Source organism: Phycodurus eques, chromosome 1 (genome assembly GCF_024500275.1).
Source record: "Phycodurus eques isolate BA_2022a chromosome 1, UOR_Pequ_1.1, whole genome shotgun sequence".
Classification (NCBI taxonomy): domain Eukaryota; kingdom Metazoa; phylum Chordata; class Actinopteri; order Syngnathiformes; family Syngnathidae; genus Phycodurus; species Phycodurus eques.
In genome coordinates this window covers 25,235,191-25,248,171 of record NC_084525.1, presented here as the reverse complement: position 1 = coordinate 25,248,171, position 12,981 = coordinate 25,235,191, and the positions used below count along the sequence as shown (strand labels likewise).

At 41.2% G+C, this 12,981-nt stretch overlaps 1 protein-coding gene across 1 annotated transcript; it reads left to right on the top strand.

The window, feature by feature from the left end:
- Nucleotides 1-305: 305 nt before the first annotated feature.
- Nucleotides 306-11,146, top strand: mmp9 (matrix metallopeptidase 9). Its single transcript, XM_061684939.1, has 13 exons — nucleotides 306-549; nucleotides 1,851-2,089; nucleotides 3,247-3,395; nucleotides 4,507-4,635; nucleotides 4,720-4,893; nucleotides 5,252-5,425; nucleotides 5,599-5,772; nucleotides 7,410-7,565; nucleotides 7,656-7,842; nucleotides 7,919-8,061; nucleotides 9,799-9,949; nucleotides 10,048-10,151; nucleotides 10,504-11,146. The coding sequence occupies exons 1-13, from the start codon at nucleotides 409-411 to the stop codon at nucleotides 10,611-10,613; spliced, it is 2,031 nt and encodes a 676-aa protein (XP_061540923.1). The 5' UTR covers nucleotides 306-408; the 3' UTR covers nucleotides 10,614-11,146.
- Nucleotides 11,147-12,981: the final 1,835 nt, after the last annotated feature.

Genomic DNA, 12,981 nt, shown 5'->3' with positions numbered 1-12,981 from the left:
CTGATGTCATTCAAGGCATCAAAATAAATAATTGTTAGTCTTGAAAGCAACACTGCTGAAATAAATGCACACTACTATTTTTCCATAAGGGTCCACCTACTATATGCACTATCGTCACAAATGCCATACTCATCTGTTGTTATTGTTGTTGCGAATTCAGATGTGAATATTTTGGAAAGTCCCTCTGGAGTCAATTGAACTGATAGCATGTGTCAAGGGTGTGCAGTGGGAGGGTTGAGGTTGCTGGAGGGCGGGGGATGAGGTGAAGTGACTAAGACGTCAAGTTGCATAAAAAGCCCCACCAATCGAAACAAGGACACAAGAGCGGCGAGACGCCAACAAGAGGACGCTAGACGGATTGCACATTTCAATTTGACATTTTTTCCACACAGACCGACGGGCTCCGCCATGCGATCCTGCGCTTTGCTCGTGTGTCTGCTCTGGGGCTTCAGCACCATGCGGGACGGATGGAGCCTTCCCCTCAAGTCGGTCCATGTCACGTTTCCAGGAGATATCATCAAAAATATGACTGATATGGAGCTGGCACAAGTGAGTAGCAGATGGTGCATGTTGTTTTGATAAAGAGTTTTCACAAAAGCAGTCAAGCTGTGCAGGGAAGCAGAAATGGAAACTAATCACCTGGCACTTGGGCTGAGCAATCTGGCCTTGAAATGAAATCTCCCATGTTTTCACAAAAATGGCATTCATTCATTCATTCATTTTCTGAGCCGCTTATCCTCACTAGGGTCACGGGCGTTCCGGAGCCTATCCCAGCTATCTTTGGGCGGGAGGCGGGGTACACCCTGAACTGGTCGCCAGCCAATCGCAGGGCACATATAAACAAACAACCATTCACACTCACATTCACAACTACGGGAAATTTAGAGTCTTCAATCAAACTATCATGCTTGTTTTTGGGATGTGGGAGGAAACCAGAGTACTTGGAGAAAACCCACCCAGGCACGGGGAGAACACAAACTCCACACAGGTGAGGCCAGATTGGAACCCGGGTCCTCAGAACTGTAAGGCAGATGTGCTCATGTTGTCTTTTTCTTAGCAGAATAATACAATGTATTCATTTATTTAAAATTATTATTTTTATTATAACAGCCCGAAGGAATTCTAAAATGCTAACTTTTTTTGTGTTGGTTGTTAAAGGATTAAAAGAAAATTGTCCTGACAAATAAACTGGACTTAATTGCTAAAATGGATGAATCCCGCAGCCTAGCCTTGTCACGTTTGAGGCTTGGTCGAAGGTGAGGAAGGCAAGGCAAAAACATGGAGGACCCAAGTGCAGGGAAGCAGGGAGGCAACGCAGTAGTGCAGGAGTATATAAAAAAAATATATTTAATTCCACAAACAAAGGAAAACAAGGATCATGAAAATGTCTAAATGCTAAATTAACAGATTCCAAAATCTAAATGCAAAGTAACAAAGAAACACTTGAGTAAACCCAAAACAAGAAACAAGACATGACTGGTGAAATAACTGAGTGACAACTGGCGACTATGACGTACCGCAGACAAAGACAACGACACCTGACAATGAATACTGCAAAAACATGTGACAACCACAAGAAAGAAACCAGGGAACTAAATACAAACAGATTGACGAGACGATGAGGAACACCTGGACAAGACACGAGTGGCTGGAGAGAGCTGATTGGTCGACGCAAGGTAGCCGAGAACAGGTGGACACAACAACCAAATGAGCACACGACAAACATGGAACACAGGAAAACATGGAACAAAACTAAACACAACCCAAACCAAAACACAGACCGTGACAGCCTAACCTGTTGCCATAGCTACAGTACTGTATGTTCTCTTACCACTGGCCTCCTTCCTCAGAATTATCTGACCAGGTTTGGCTACATGGAGAACCTGAAGCGCAGCAGCTTCCAGTCAATCGTGTCCACCTCCAATGCCTTGAAGCGTATGCAGCAGCATATGGGCCTGGAAGAGACGGGTCAGCTGGACTCGGCCACCCTGGAGGCCATGAAGCAGCCGCGCTGTGGCGTTCCCGACGTGGCCAACTACAAAACATTTGACGGAGACGTCAAATGGGACCACAATGACGTCACTTACAGGTGAGTCGAGAGAACGGGGATTTTGGTCTGATTTTGTGATTTCCAATTTCAGCCCAAAGTATTTTTGAGGTCTACTACTAAAACAATTTGAAAACCACAGCTGTAAGCCATCCAGTGCCACTCTGAAATGGTTTTTTTTTCTGATCTAAATTATACATATATTAACATTGTTAGGAAGTAACAAACATGTAACAATGGTACGTAATTTAATGACAGAATTTACGTAATTATTATCGTTACAATATTGGGAGAAAATGTGTAATTCAATTAAAGTTGTTGTTTTTGTGGGGGGTCCAATGAATATAATATTAGTTACATTTGAAAAATATCTTGCAAAACCCCTGAGTTATTTTCATATGACTTCCTCCTTCTAAAGCCAATGCTTGTGATTGGCTCTCTCTATGCGCCATTCTACTGTGTCTTAAGCATGACCTATTTTTCCAAATATGACCTTGAAGCGGGCAGCACAGTGGGCGACTGGTTAGTACATCTGCCTCACAGTTCTTAGGACTGGGTTCAAATCCCGGCTCCACCTGTGTGGAGTTTGAATGTTCTCCCTGTGCCTGCGTGGGTTTTTTTCCGGGTACTCCGGTTTCCTCCCACATCCCAAAAACATGTGTGGTAGGGTGATTGAAGACCCTAAATTGCCCATAGGTGTGAACGTGAGTGTGAATGGTTGTTCGTTTACAGTATATACGCCCTGCGATTGGCTGGCGACCAGTTCAGGGTGTACCCCGCCTCCCGCCCGAAGATAGCTGGGATAGACTCCAGCACGCCCGCAACCCTTGTGAGGATAAGTGGTACGAAAATGAATGAATGAATGACCTTGAAGCTGCCCTTTGTGATGCAATCTATCCGTTTGTCTGAGATTTTGAAAAGGTTATGCTTGCAGTTACATTTTTTAACACATAAAACAACATTGGCTTCTGAACAGTTTTATCTTTGTATTTTTGCACCTTGTTGTGGAACAATATTATGAAGCGCTATTGTCTAAATCGTGTACATTAGTGACATTAGTTATTACATTTTCAACAGAGTATCTTGTACTTGTCACCAACTACATTTCCAATAACTGGAAGTAATCTTCCCAACACTGTATATTAAAAAACCTTTTGTTGAATCCATCAAGAGAAATGTTGTACTCGGTCCCTTCACAGGATCTTGAACTACTCTCCAGACTTGGATATCATCCTGACAGATGACGCATTTGCCAGAGCTTTCAAGGTTTGGAGTGATGTCACCCCACTAACGTTCACTCGCCTATTTGAAGGGACGGCGGATATCATGGTGTCGTTTGGAAAAGGCGGTATGTGTCGCAGGGTGTCACTGACTTAATCTTTGGGGGCTGTTGGGCTTATGTTAAAGGGGACATATTTTGCCAAACCAACTTTTTGTAGTATTTGGGATGTAATACTGGCTCTATGGTGCCTCAGTAAACATGAGAAATATCACTTAAAATCGTCCATGCATTCCTCCTGAGTTCCAGTTTCTACCGACAGGCTTGAAATCAGGTCATTCAAATTTCTCAAGCTTATCTACGTCACTAGTGAAGATCTCCGCTTACCTCTCCGCTCCCGAGTCAGCGCTGTCAACATAACAAAATCGTGTGCTCTCACAAGTGGGTCTTCTACACGGAGGCAACCGATCAGAGAAAAGGGGTCCTTTGTTGCCTTATATGGACAAAGCAGATGCAAAACTGGGTCAAACAGAGGTACCTGTTAGATGGGCCTTTTCTAGACACTTGTATGACAAAACCTAGGTGGGTTTTTTTTAAAGGAAATTGACACTTTTATTACTAAGTCCATGTTAGAGAGTCCCTCTGTGGACATCTAAATAGCCGAAATACGGGACCTTTAACAGCAAATTACAATCATCAGCGGGTGGCATAGTATGGTCTGCTGGCCACATATGGTTGTTGTTTTTTAACTTGGCCCATTCTTGCCCATTGGCATTTACATTATCAAGAGTTCTATAATACCACCAGTCAATATCAGGGCACATATAGACAAACAATGGACTGGTTTTCAGTCAATGTCAGAACACATTGACTAATTGAATTAAGTACTTTCCTTTGTTAAACCATGTAAGGCAATTGAGAACAGTGTCTCATTTACAATGCCAAACTGGAGGCAATTTAGGGTTCAGTGTCTTGCCCAAGGACACTTCAACAGTGGACAGTCAGAGCCAGGATTCGAACTGCAAACCCTTTGACCACACTTCCAACTGAGCTACAGCCGCCCTAGTATCGATGAAAAACAGATTGGTTGCCAGTCAATGTCAGATCATATATAAACCAACAATGGACTGGTGCTACAAGGGAGGCAGAAATGTGTCATTTTTGATGGTTTCATTAACCAGTGAACATTTTTGGCACACCAACGATGTAATGTTAATCGGTGCTTAATGTTACGTTCCAGACCACGGCGACCCATACCCGTTTGACGGTAAGGATGGCCTCCTGGCACACGCATACCCCCCGGGCAAGGGAATCCAGGGAGACGCCCACTTCGATGACGATGAAAACTGGACGCTGGGAAAAGGAGCAGGTAGTTGACGCTTTCCCTTGTACTGTGTTGGCCTCACTCTGCTCCTCACTTGGATAAATTGCACACACTCCTGTCTCCAAAAAGTGGTGAAGACTCGTTATGGGAACGCCGATGGGGCCATTTGCCATTTCCCGTTCACTTTTGAGGGCAAATCCTACACGACGTGCACTACCGACGGCCGCACGGACAACCTCCCGTGGTGCTCCACCACCGCTGATTTCGGCAGAGACAAAAAATACGGCTTCTGTCCGAGTGAACGTGAGTCTGAAAAGCTGATAGCTAGATCAATGTCGAGTTATTACATATAATTCATATTAATAGGGGCGTTTGCAGCCCATTTTGGGGGGTGCTGAAAAAAACAAAATTAATCCCAACACCCCTCAAATTTGAGACATGAAAAGATTTTTTAAATTGTATATTCTTTTAAATAACCTTGAAAAGTCTAAAACTATTTTGCACTTGGTTGAAATGTAACAATCTAACAAAAATACAAGGAGCTCAGCACGCCAAAATGTTTGATCCTAGAATCACCCCTGATATAAATTAATAGTTAAGGGAATATGCTGTAAAATTATCTAAAAGAGTGTAATCCACTTCCTTCCTCCCAAAACGACAGTTCTGTACACTTTTGGAGGGAATGCCGACGCCGCCCCCTGCATCTTCCCATTCGTCTTCCAAGGGAAGGAGTACAGCAGCTGTACAACGGAGGGCCGCGAAGACCGGTACCGCTGGTGTGCCACCACAGAAAACTTTGACCAGGACAAGAAATACGGATTTTGTCCCAGTCAAGGTGCGTGTCGGCAAATGCTATGAAACAGGACTCCTTTTGTGTTTTCTGTCAGTCCATTTGTGTTTTCTTTTTAGCAAAATTGATTGATATCAGATTTTTAGTGAAAAATGCATTTTAAGGCCGTGTCTCAAACCCTGCTTGTTACTGTTGTTTGTGTGTCTCCAAACGAGAAGACACTGCCGTATCCGGTGGGAACTCAGAGGGAGAGCCGTGCCACTTCCCGTTCACCTTCCTGGGCAGAGAGTACGACGCATGCACCAGCGAGGGCCGCGGCGACGGCAGGCTGTGGTGTGCCACCACCGCCAGCTTCGACAGTGACAAAAAATGGGGCTTCTGTCGCGATCAAGGTGAGAAACTCAAGATGCATTTTTTTTTCACAATTTCAAACATGTACCCAGGGTGGCACGGTGGAATCATGGTAGCTCGTCTCTAAAATTTGGGGTTCGAATCTCCGCTCAAAATCAACAAAGAATTACAGCATACCAGTTAAAATCACTTAGTTTCAGGGGCAGTTCTGTCTCATGCAAATCAGACACTGCTAATCTCAACCCCCCCCCCCCCCCCCCCCGTTCTCCCTAACTGTGGTACGCGGGCTCCCTCTAGTGGTACATGAAATAATTACTGTATTAAATGTTGACACGGTTGCATAGTTATACACTGACTTGAACAATTGTTTTAATCCAGCACGGCACATTTGTTAAGTATAGTTAATTTTTATTTAACTTTAAAGTACATTTGTATTTAATTGTTTAGAGCTGTTTTTTTCCAACATTTATTTAGGTACAGTTTTTATTTAGCGTTTATATATAATGAATTTTAATTGAAGCATTATTTAAGTTCAGTTTTATTTTCCCATATTTGCAAAGTATTAATTTTCAGTGAATAATTTTACAATGGCTTACAATATTAATAAATATACCTTTTAGGAATAAAACCTTGTTTTTGATGGGCCTACTACACTACTGTCTTCCAATGTTGATCATTATGGTGGTATTTGGAGAGCCAAGTATTTTTTGAAGTGGGATTTGATGTAAAAGGTTTGAGAACCACTGGGCTAGACAACCGAGGCAGCCTTAAAGCATCACTGGTACTGTATTTTTGCTGGTGGAGGCCGCACTTCATCACACCGCAATTTGTTTACAGGCACTTTTTTCGGGGTGAGATAGTCCGTTTTCGCCGGGAGGTGGACGACTGGTTAGCACGCCTGCCTCACAGTTCTGGGGACTGGGGTTCAAATCCCGGCCCCGCCTGTGTGGAATTTGCACGTTCTCCCCGTGGCTGGGTGGGTTTTCTCCGCGCACTCCGGTTTCCTCCCACATCCCAAAAACATGAGTGCTAGGTTGATTGAAGACTCTAAATTGCCCTTAGGTGTGGATGCGAGTGCGACTGGTTGTTTGTTTATATGTGCCCTGCAATTGGCTGGCAACTGTTGCAGGGTGTACCCAGCCTCCCACCAAAAGATAGCTGGGAGAGGCTCCAGCAGCCCGTGACCCTAGTGTTGATGAGCGGTTAAGAAAATGGATGGATAGTCCGTTTTCAGCTTATCTCCAATCACCAAGCTGCCCAATTACACTTTGTTGCCCATTAGTGTAGTGGATCAGTTCATGTGGCGCATGCAGCTGACACATCGCTGAACACAAATACACCCGCCCCAAGATCATGAACTTGGAAAAAGTAGGGCGTTGGGACTAGGCTAGGGGAGACGTGTTATGGAGAAGCTTAGAGTCTGAAGAGAAAAGTGAGCCCCAATAAAGACCAGGGAAAAGCATCACTTGTGCTTTCCCTAATTGGGGCAGAGATATGTCACATGTGATTTGCCTACAGCCTCTTTTGGGGAAATAGTCTGCTGACAAAAAAATGACTTGGTTGTTTAATTTCATGCATGACGGTTGGGCAGGCACACCTGATACACAACCATTTGTATGCAACACGTTTAAAAACTCTTTCAACTTTTTATTTACCTGTTTATTCACAAACCATGCAGGTTACAGCCTGTTCTTGGTGGCTGCCCATGAGTTCGGACACGCGCTCGGCCTGGATCACTCCAACATTCGACAGGCGCTCATGTACCCTATGTATGTTTACATGGAGAACTTCTCCCTGCACAAAGATGACATTGCAGGCATTCAGTATCTCTACGGTAAGGCAACAGATACTAAGATCCAAGTACTTTTATCATTCAAAATGTTGTAGTATTGTTATAAAATAAAATATGTGCTATTGTGTTCAGGACGCAGAGAAGGCCCAGCTCCTACACCCCCTAGACCTGACACCCCTACCACCACCACCCCGGTTGTACCTGTGCCAACTACCACCACCCCAACACCTGTGGATCCAACAACCAAAGACGTTTGCAAAGTGAACAAATTTGACACCATTACAGTCATTAAAAACAATTTATATTTCTTCAGTGATGGGTAAGTAAAACAACCTGGTGACATACTTCATAGTCACTCAGATATACAAATGTCGTCATGTTTTTTTTCTCATTAGATATTACTGGATGAAATCCAGCAGAGATGATAGTGGTGAGCTCAAAGGTCCATTTCGAGTTTCTGAGCGTTGGCCAGCACTGCCAACAATCATTGATGCTGCCTTTGAAGACCTTCTCACCGGGAAACTGTATTTCTTCTCTGGTACGTAAGCTTCATATATTGTACGTGCACACAAATATGGCCTTCCTTACCATAAAAACCTGGAGCAGAGCTAGGGCACTGCAAGTAGGCAAGTGGCTAGTTACGGTTGTGAAGCAGCGCAGAGTCTAGCGAGCCCCGATGAAGACAAACTAAAAGCATCATTTGTATTGTCACTGGTGCGCGCAGCACTTCATTCATTCATAGATAATGTGATATGAGAGCCAAATTAGGAGTTTTTCATGCTACAAGCTGTCCTTTGGCCACTCTTAGCTTTGACTTGTGAGCTCAAATTTGCGATACCAGTGCTGTATGGTGGCAGTGATTGTGAAGTCACTTCACAACAAGCAGCAGCTTAGCAGATAGAATTGCCACTCCCAGTTGAAGTTGCTGTTTATTTAAAACAACCACATAGCCTCCGCTGGCTTAATGGTAACACATAATGGAAAACACTACAGGGATGGGCTAACAATTAGCATCTATGTGGCGGTGTTATGACCCTTTAAGCAACTGATATTTGAACATGAACAAGGCAGCACATGGACAACATAACAGTAATCACAGGCATATATTCTTTATCCTATGTGAAGAACAACAAATATTATTGCTGTACTATCTGAGGAGCTGAGACTCTCTCCGTATACAGTACATTTACCCTATACATCTCATTAAATTAGAGTATGGTAGAAAAGTCCATTTATTTTAGCCCTCACACATTATATAGATTAATTAAACACATGGGAAAATGCTTTTCAGAGTGCAAATTCCTGCCTAATTTCTAGATTGAAAATCATTTTCATTTTTTCTTGTTTGTTTATTACATGAAATTCTAGTTTCTCGAGATGGTGAATTTTGGGTTTTCGTTTGCCGTAAGTAATAATCATCTAAATTATACATATATATTTATATTTATTTATTTCACTCTGAGTGTGTGCATTGCATCTCTAGAGTGTGAGTTTCACGTTTTGAATTGCACTACCTCAATAAATTAAGCTTTTGACACTCTTCTAATTTATTGAGCTGTAACTGCATAGCCATCTCTCTGTCTTATACTGCCCCCAGGTGGCCAAGGCGCATACACCAGAAAGAGGAGCACAATGTGCATTGAATTGAAGGAGAAAGTGTGACAAAAATGGCTAATTCTTTTTTCATTCCATTTAAATATGTCATTACAATACGTTTTTAGTATATAGTTTAAATTATAACACAGACAACACACAGTCAAAACAACTGTATTCATCATTGATTATACTATTCCTCCTGCTCATCTAAAATTATATATATATATTATTATTATTATGAAATATTTTTATTTTACCCTCAATATTCTTGTTTAAATTCTTTGTCTTCAAAGAAAGTAATGTTGTCACCACAGTGCGTGGTGGTGTGGCGCCCTAGCGCCCTCAATTGAGCAGCCACCACTGGCATATCACCCAAAAAATAATTTCACAATACTAAAATAATGTTCTCGTCTCAATGTACTCACAACTGACTTACTCAGTGTGAAATCCGGGCCTGTTTAGTTGAACACGAAGCTATTATTCTGTTGTGTGAATGGCAACAGCTGGATACACAGGTGATTGTACCTTCTGCTATCTTGTGGAAGAGCATGGAATTGTTCTTCCTGTGACTATAAGTTCGCGACTTAGATCGATGAACAAAAATCATTTTCGGACCGATTCAGTGAAATCAGATCATATAATATTGTATGTCCCCTTAAACAATTCACGGTCTTTCTAGGGCGGCAGTTCTGGGTGTATACTGGACAGAGCGTTCTGGGCCCCCGCAGCATTGACAAGCTCGGCCTCCCAGCCAGCGTGACGACGGTAGCGGGAGCGCTGCCGAGGGGAAAATCCAAGGTGTTGCTATTCAGTGGGGAGGAATACTGGAGGTGAGTTGAAATTCATACAAACACACATAGAGTCATTGAGTTGACCCAACTTTAATGTTTTATAATTCTCATTATGATGATGATGTGTGTCAATACAGGCTTGATGTGAAAACCCAAATGGTTGAAAGCGGCTACCCACGATACACACACACTGTCTTTGGCGGAGTGCCCAGCGAGCCTCACGATGTCTTCCAGTTCAAAGGTAAATGCCATCGTCACTTAAAAGTGTTGATTGGCGTCAGTGGCAGAGTACTGTATGTTGTGGTCCACTGTATATACCTGTTTCGAAGGGATTCGGAATAGAAACAAGTAAAATTATCTGCCAGTGCAGTAAAAGAATTACACTTGGTAAAGATTTGTTGAAATGAGAAAATGATGCCAATCCACTCTGAAACTGGTATTAGTCTATTTTCAAATGACAACTAGTTTAAATCTACTCTCAAACTACTTTTAACCTACTTGCATTTTTGTCTGCTTTCAAGCTAGTTTTAACCCTGTTTAAACTAGTTTTACTGAAGATTGTTTGAGTTGAATCATGTCTGTCTGCTTTGTAGGTCACATCTACTTTTACTGGGACCGCTTCTACTGGCGCATGACGTCCCGCAAGCAGGTGGACCGCGTGGGCTACATCAAATACGACCTGCTGAAGTGTTCCGATTCTTGAAGCGCTCGCTCGGTCGGGATGGGATCGGAACACATTTAGAATCAGGGAGAGCGTAAATCAGTGTTTACGTGCGGTGCCTGATGACTTCCTGGGTTATTCATAGGCCGGCCATCGCTGGTGCGACACAACATTGTATTTATTGGCCTTTAACGCATGTAAACAGCACAGCCCTTGATGTGATCATATGTGAAATTATGGAATAATAACAGCCAACGTTGAAGGCCAATCATTTAAGACCGACCGTATATGGGTCCAATTCCAGGTTGTTTGAATAATTTATACAGCAAGTGTCTGACAGGTGCAGACTTTTAACAGTATTTGTTTTTTTTGTCATCTGTATAATTATCTTATTTTTGTGTTTTTAGTATTTGTGTCTTTCTTTTAAAAAAAGGCTTCAAAGCCAGTATTTGCACTGAATTACAATGCATGGCTCTTTCACTTTAAATTATTTGTTTTCTCAACTTCCAATGCAATAAAGATTCAGCCAATTAATAAAAAAAATAGTAAGTGTACTTGTCATTTTTTGCTGGTTTCAGTTTGGGATATTTATATATTTTCATTTCTTTGGCTTATTTTGTACTGCATGGTAAAAATAAAAAGCTAAATCAATCAACCAATCAAAAGTCTGGACAGAAAAAAATTCATATTTTCAAAAAATGAAAATGTCAACTTTTTTTTCCAATTTGAAAGTTAACAAATAACAAATTCAATAATTTCCAACATTTGTTATACAAAGGTTAATGCGCTGTGCAAGATTTACATGATGCCATGACTAATAAACTGTTTTTTAATCTACTTTCAAATTTGTTTTTAAATGTACTTTGAAATTGGTTTCAATCTATTTTCAAATTACTGTAATCTTCATCTACTTTTTCAATCTACTTTCAAACATGCCTGGGTCTACTTTGAAATTGGTTTTGATATATCTCTTAATCTTTGAACCCTAAGAAAATTAAATGTTCAATTTAAAGACTTCAATAAGCTTTTGTCTTAAAAATAATAATAATAAAAAAATCATAGATGTGTTCAGCTGTGCTGCATTGCCATCGTGGCATCACTTTCAGCACGCCCGCGACCCGAGTGAGGAGAAGCAGCTCAGAAAATGGCTGGATGGATGGATGGATGAGTGCTTCTCAAAATCTGGTACGAGGACCACTGGTGGCCTGCGGGCTCCCTCTCGTGGTACATGAAAGAATCACTGCCCAAGAACGGTTGTAGCTCCCTTTTAAGATCTAAACATTCACATGTAATCTTTAAGGACTGTTTGTTTTTAGACAGTAATTTAGGTACAATGTATATTTAACTTTTATGTGCATACCTTTAATTGAATAATTATTGAAATTGCATGGTTTTTAAAACAATGTTTTACTATATTTAAGCACAGTACTAATATTCAAACTGCACAATGTTACAGTGGTTTATAATAATATGAAATATACTTAGTTACTTAGGAAAAACTCTTTTTGATGAACATTTTGCCCTACTACCTTCTGTATTTTAATGATGGGCATTATAGCGCTACTTTGACAGCTTTTTTTAAAAATGTGGTACTTGGTGTAAATTGTTTGAAAACCACTTGACTGTATGCTTGACTGTATGCTCCAGTGTCACTCTTAAATTTACTGAATTTTTCCTATTTCCTCTCCATGATTGCATCTTTAAAGAGGAGCTTTCCCTCCCCCCCTCATATTAGATCACTTTGTCGTATTTGTTATCTTTATGACTTGAGTATAGTACATGATAAATATAATCTGTGAAGAAAATCAGCCGTCTCTGGCCCCATCTAGTGCCTTTAATTTGATGTACAAGAAACTGCAGTGCCTGAGGAAAAACAACCAATCAGAGACAGAAGGCGAGACTTTCGAAATTGCAGGCACAGCCCTCTCGCCTTTTGCTGACCTGTTATCTTGTTTCCCCATAAAAGAACCTTATTCTCAATGGAGTGTTACTATAACACTAATGTTTTCAGTGTGAAGGTTTGCTGTATTTTTTTTTTGTTTTGTTTTTTTGTAGCGTCTTGGCAATATGGCCTTAAAATAAAATATTTCATTTATTTATTATTTCATTTATTTTCAGAAAAAAATATAGATTATATATATAGATATAGATATATCAATTTTAATTGATTATTCTTTCCTTCACGGTATTCTTATTTTGCCTCATCTATTGACCTGACCCATTTGTCGTTTTTTAAAAAAAATAAATGTGGGCCTCAAACGCTTGCCCGCCCCTGAATTAGTTATAGATGTATTTTTTTAATGAATATTTTTTAAGTAGATGACACTGAAACATGTTTTTCAACAAAATTCCCGCTGAGTGGCAGTATAAGACTGCGTCTGGACTTTGCCGAGCGCACTTGGACGCCTCA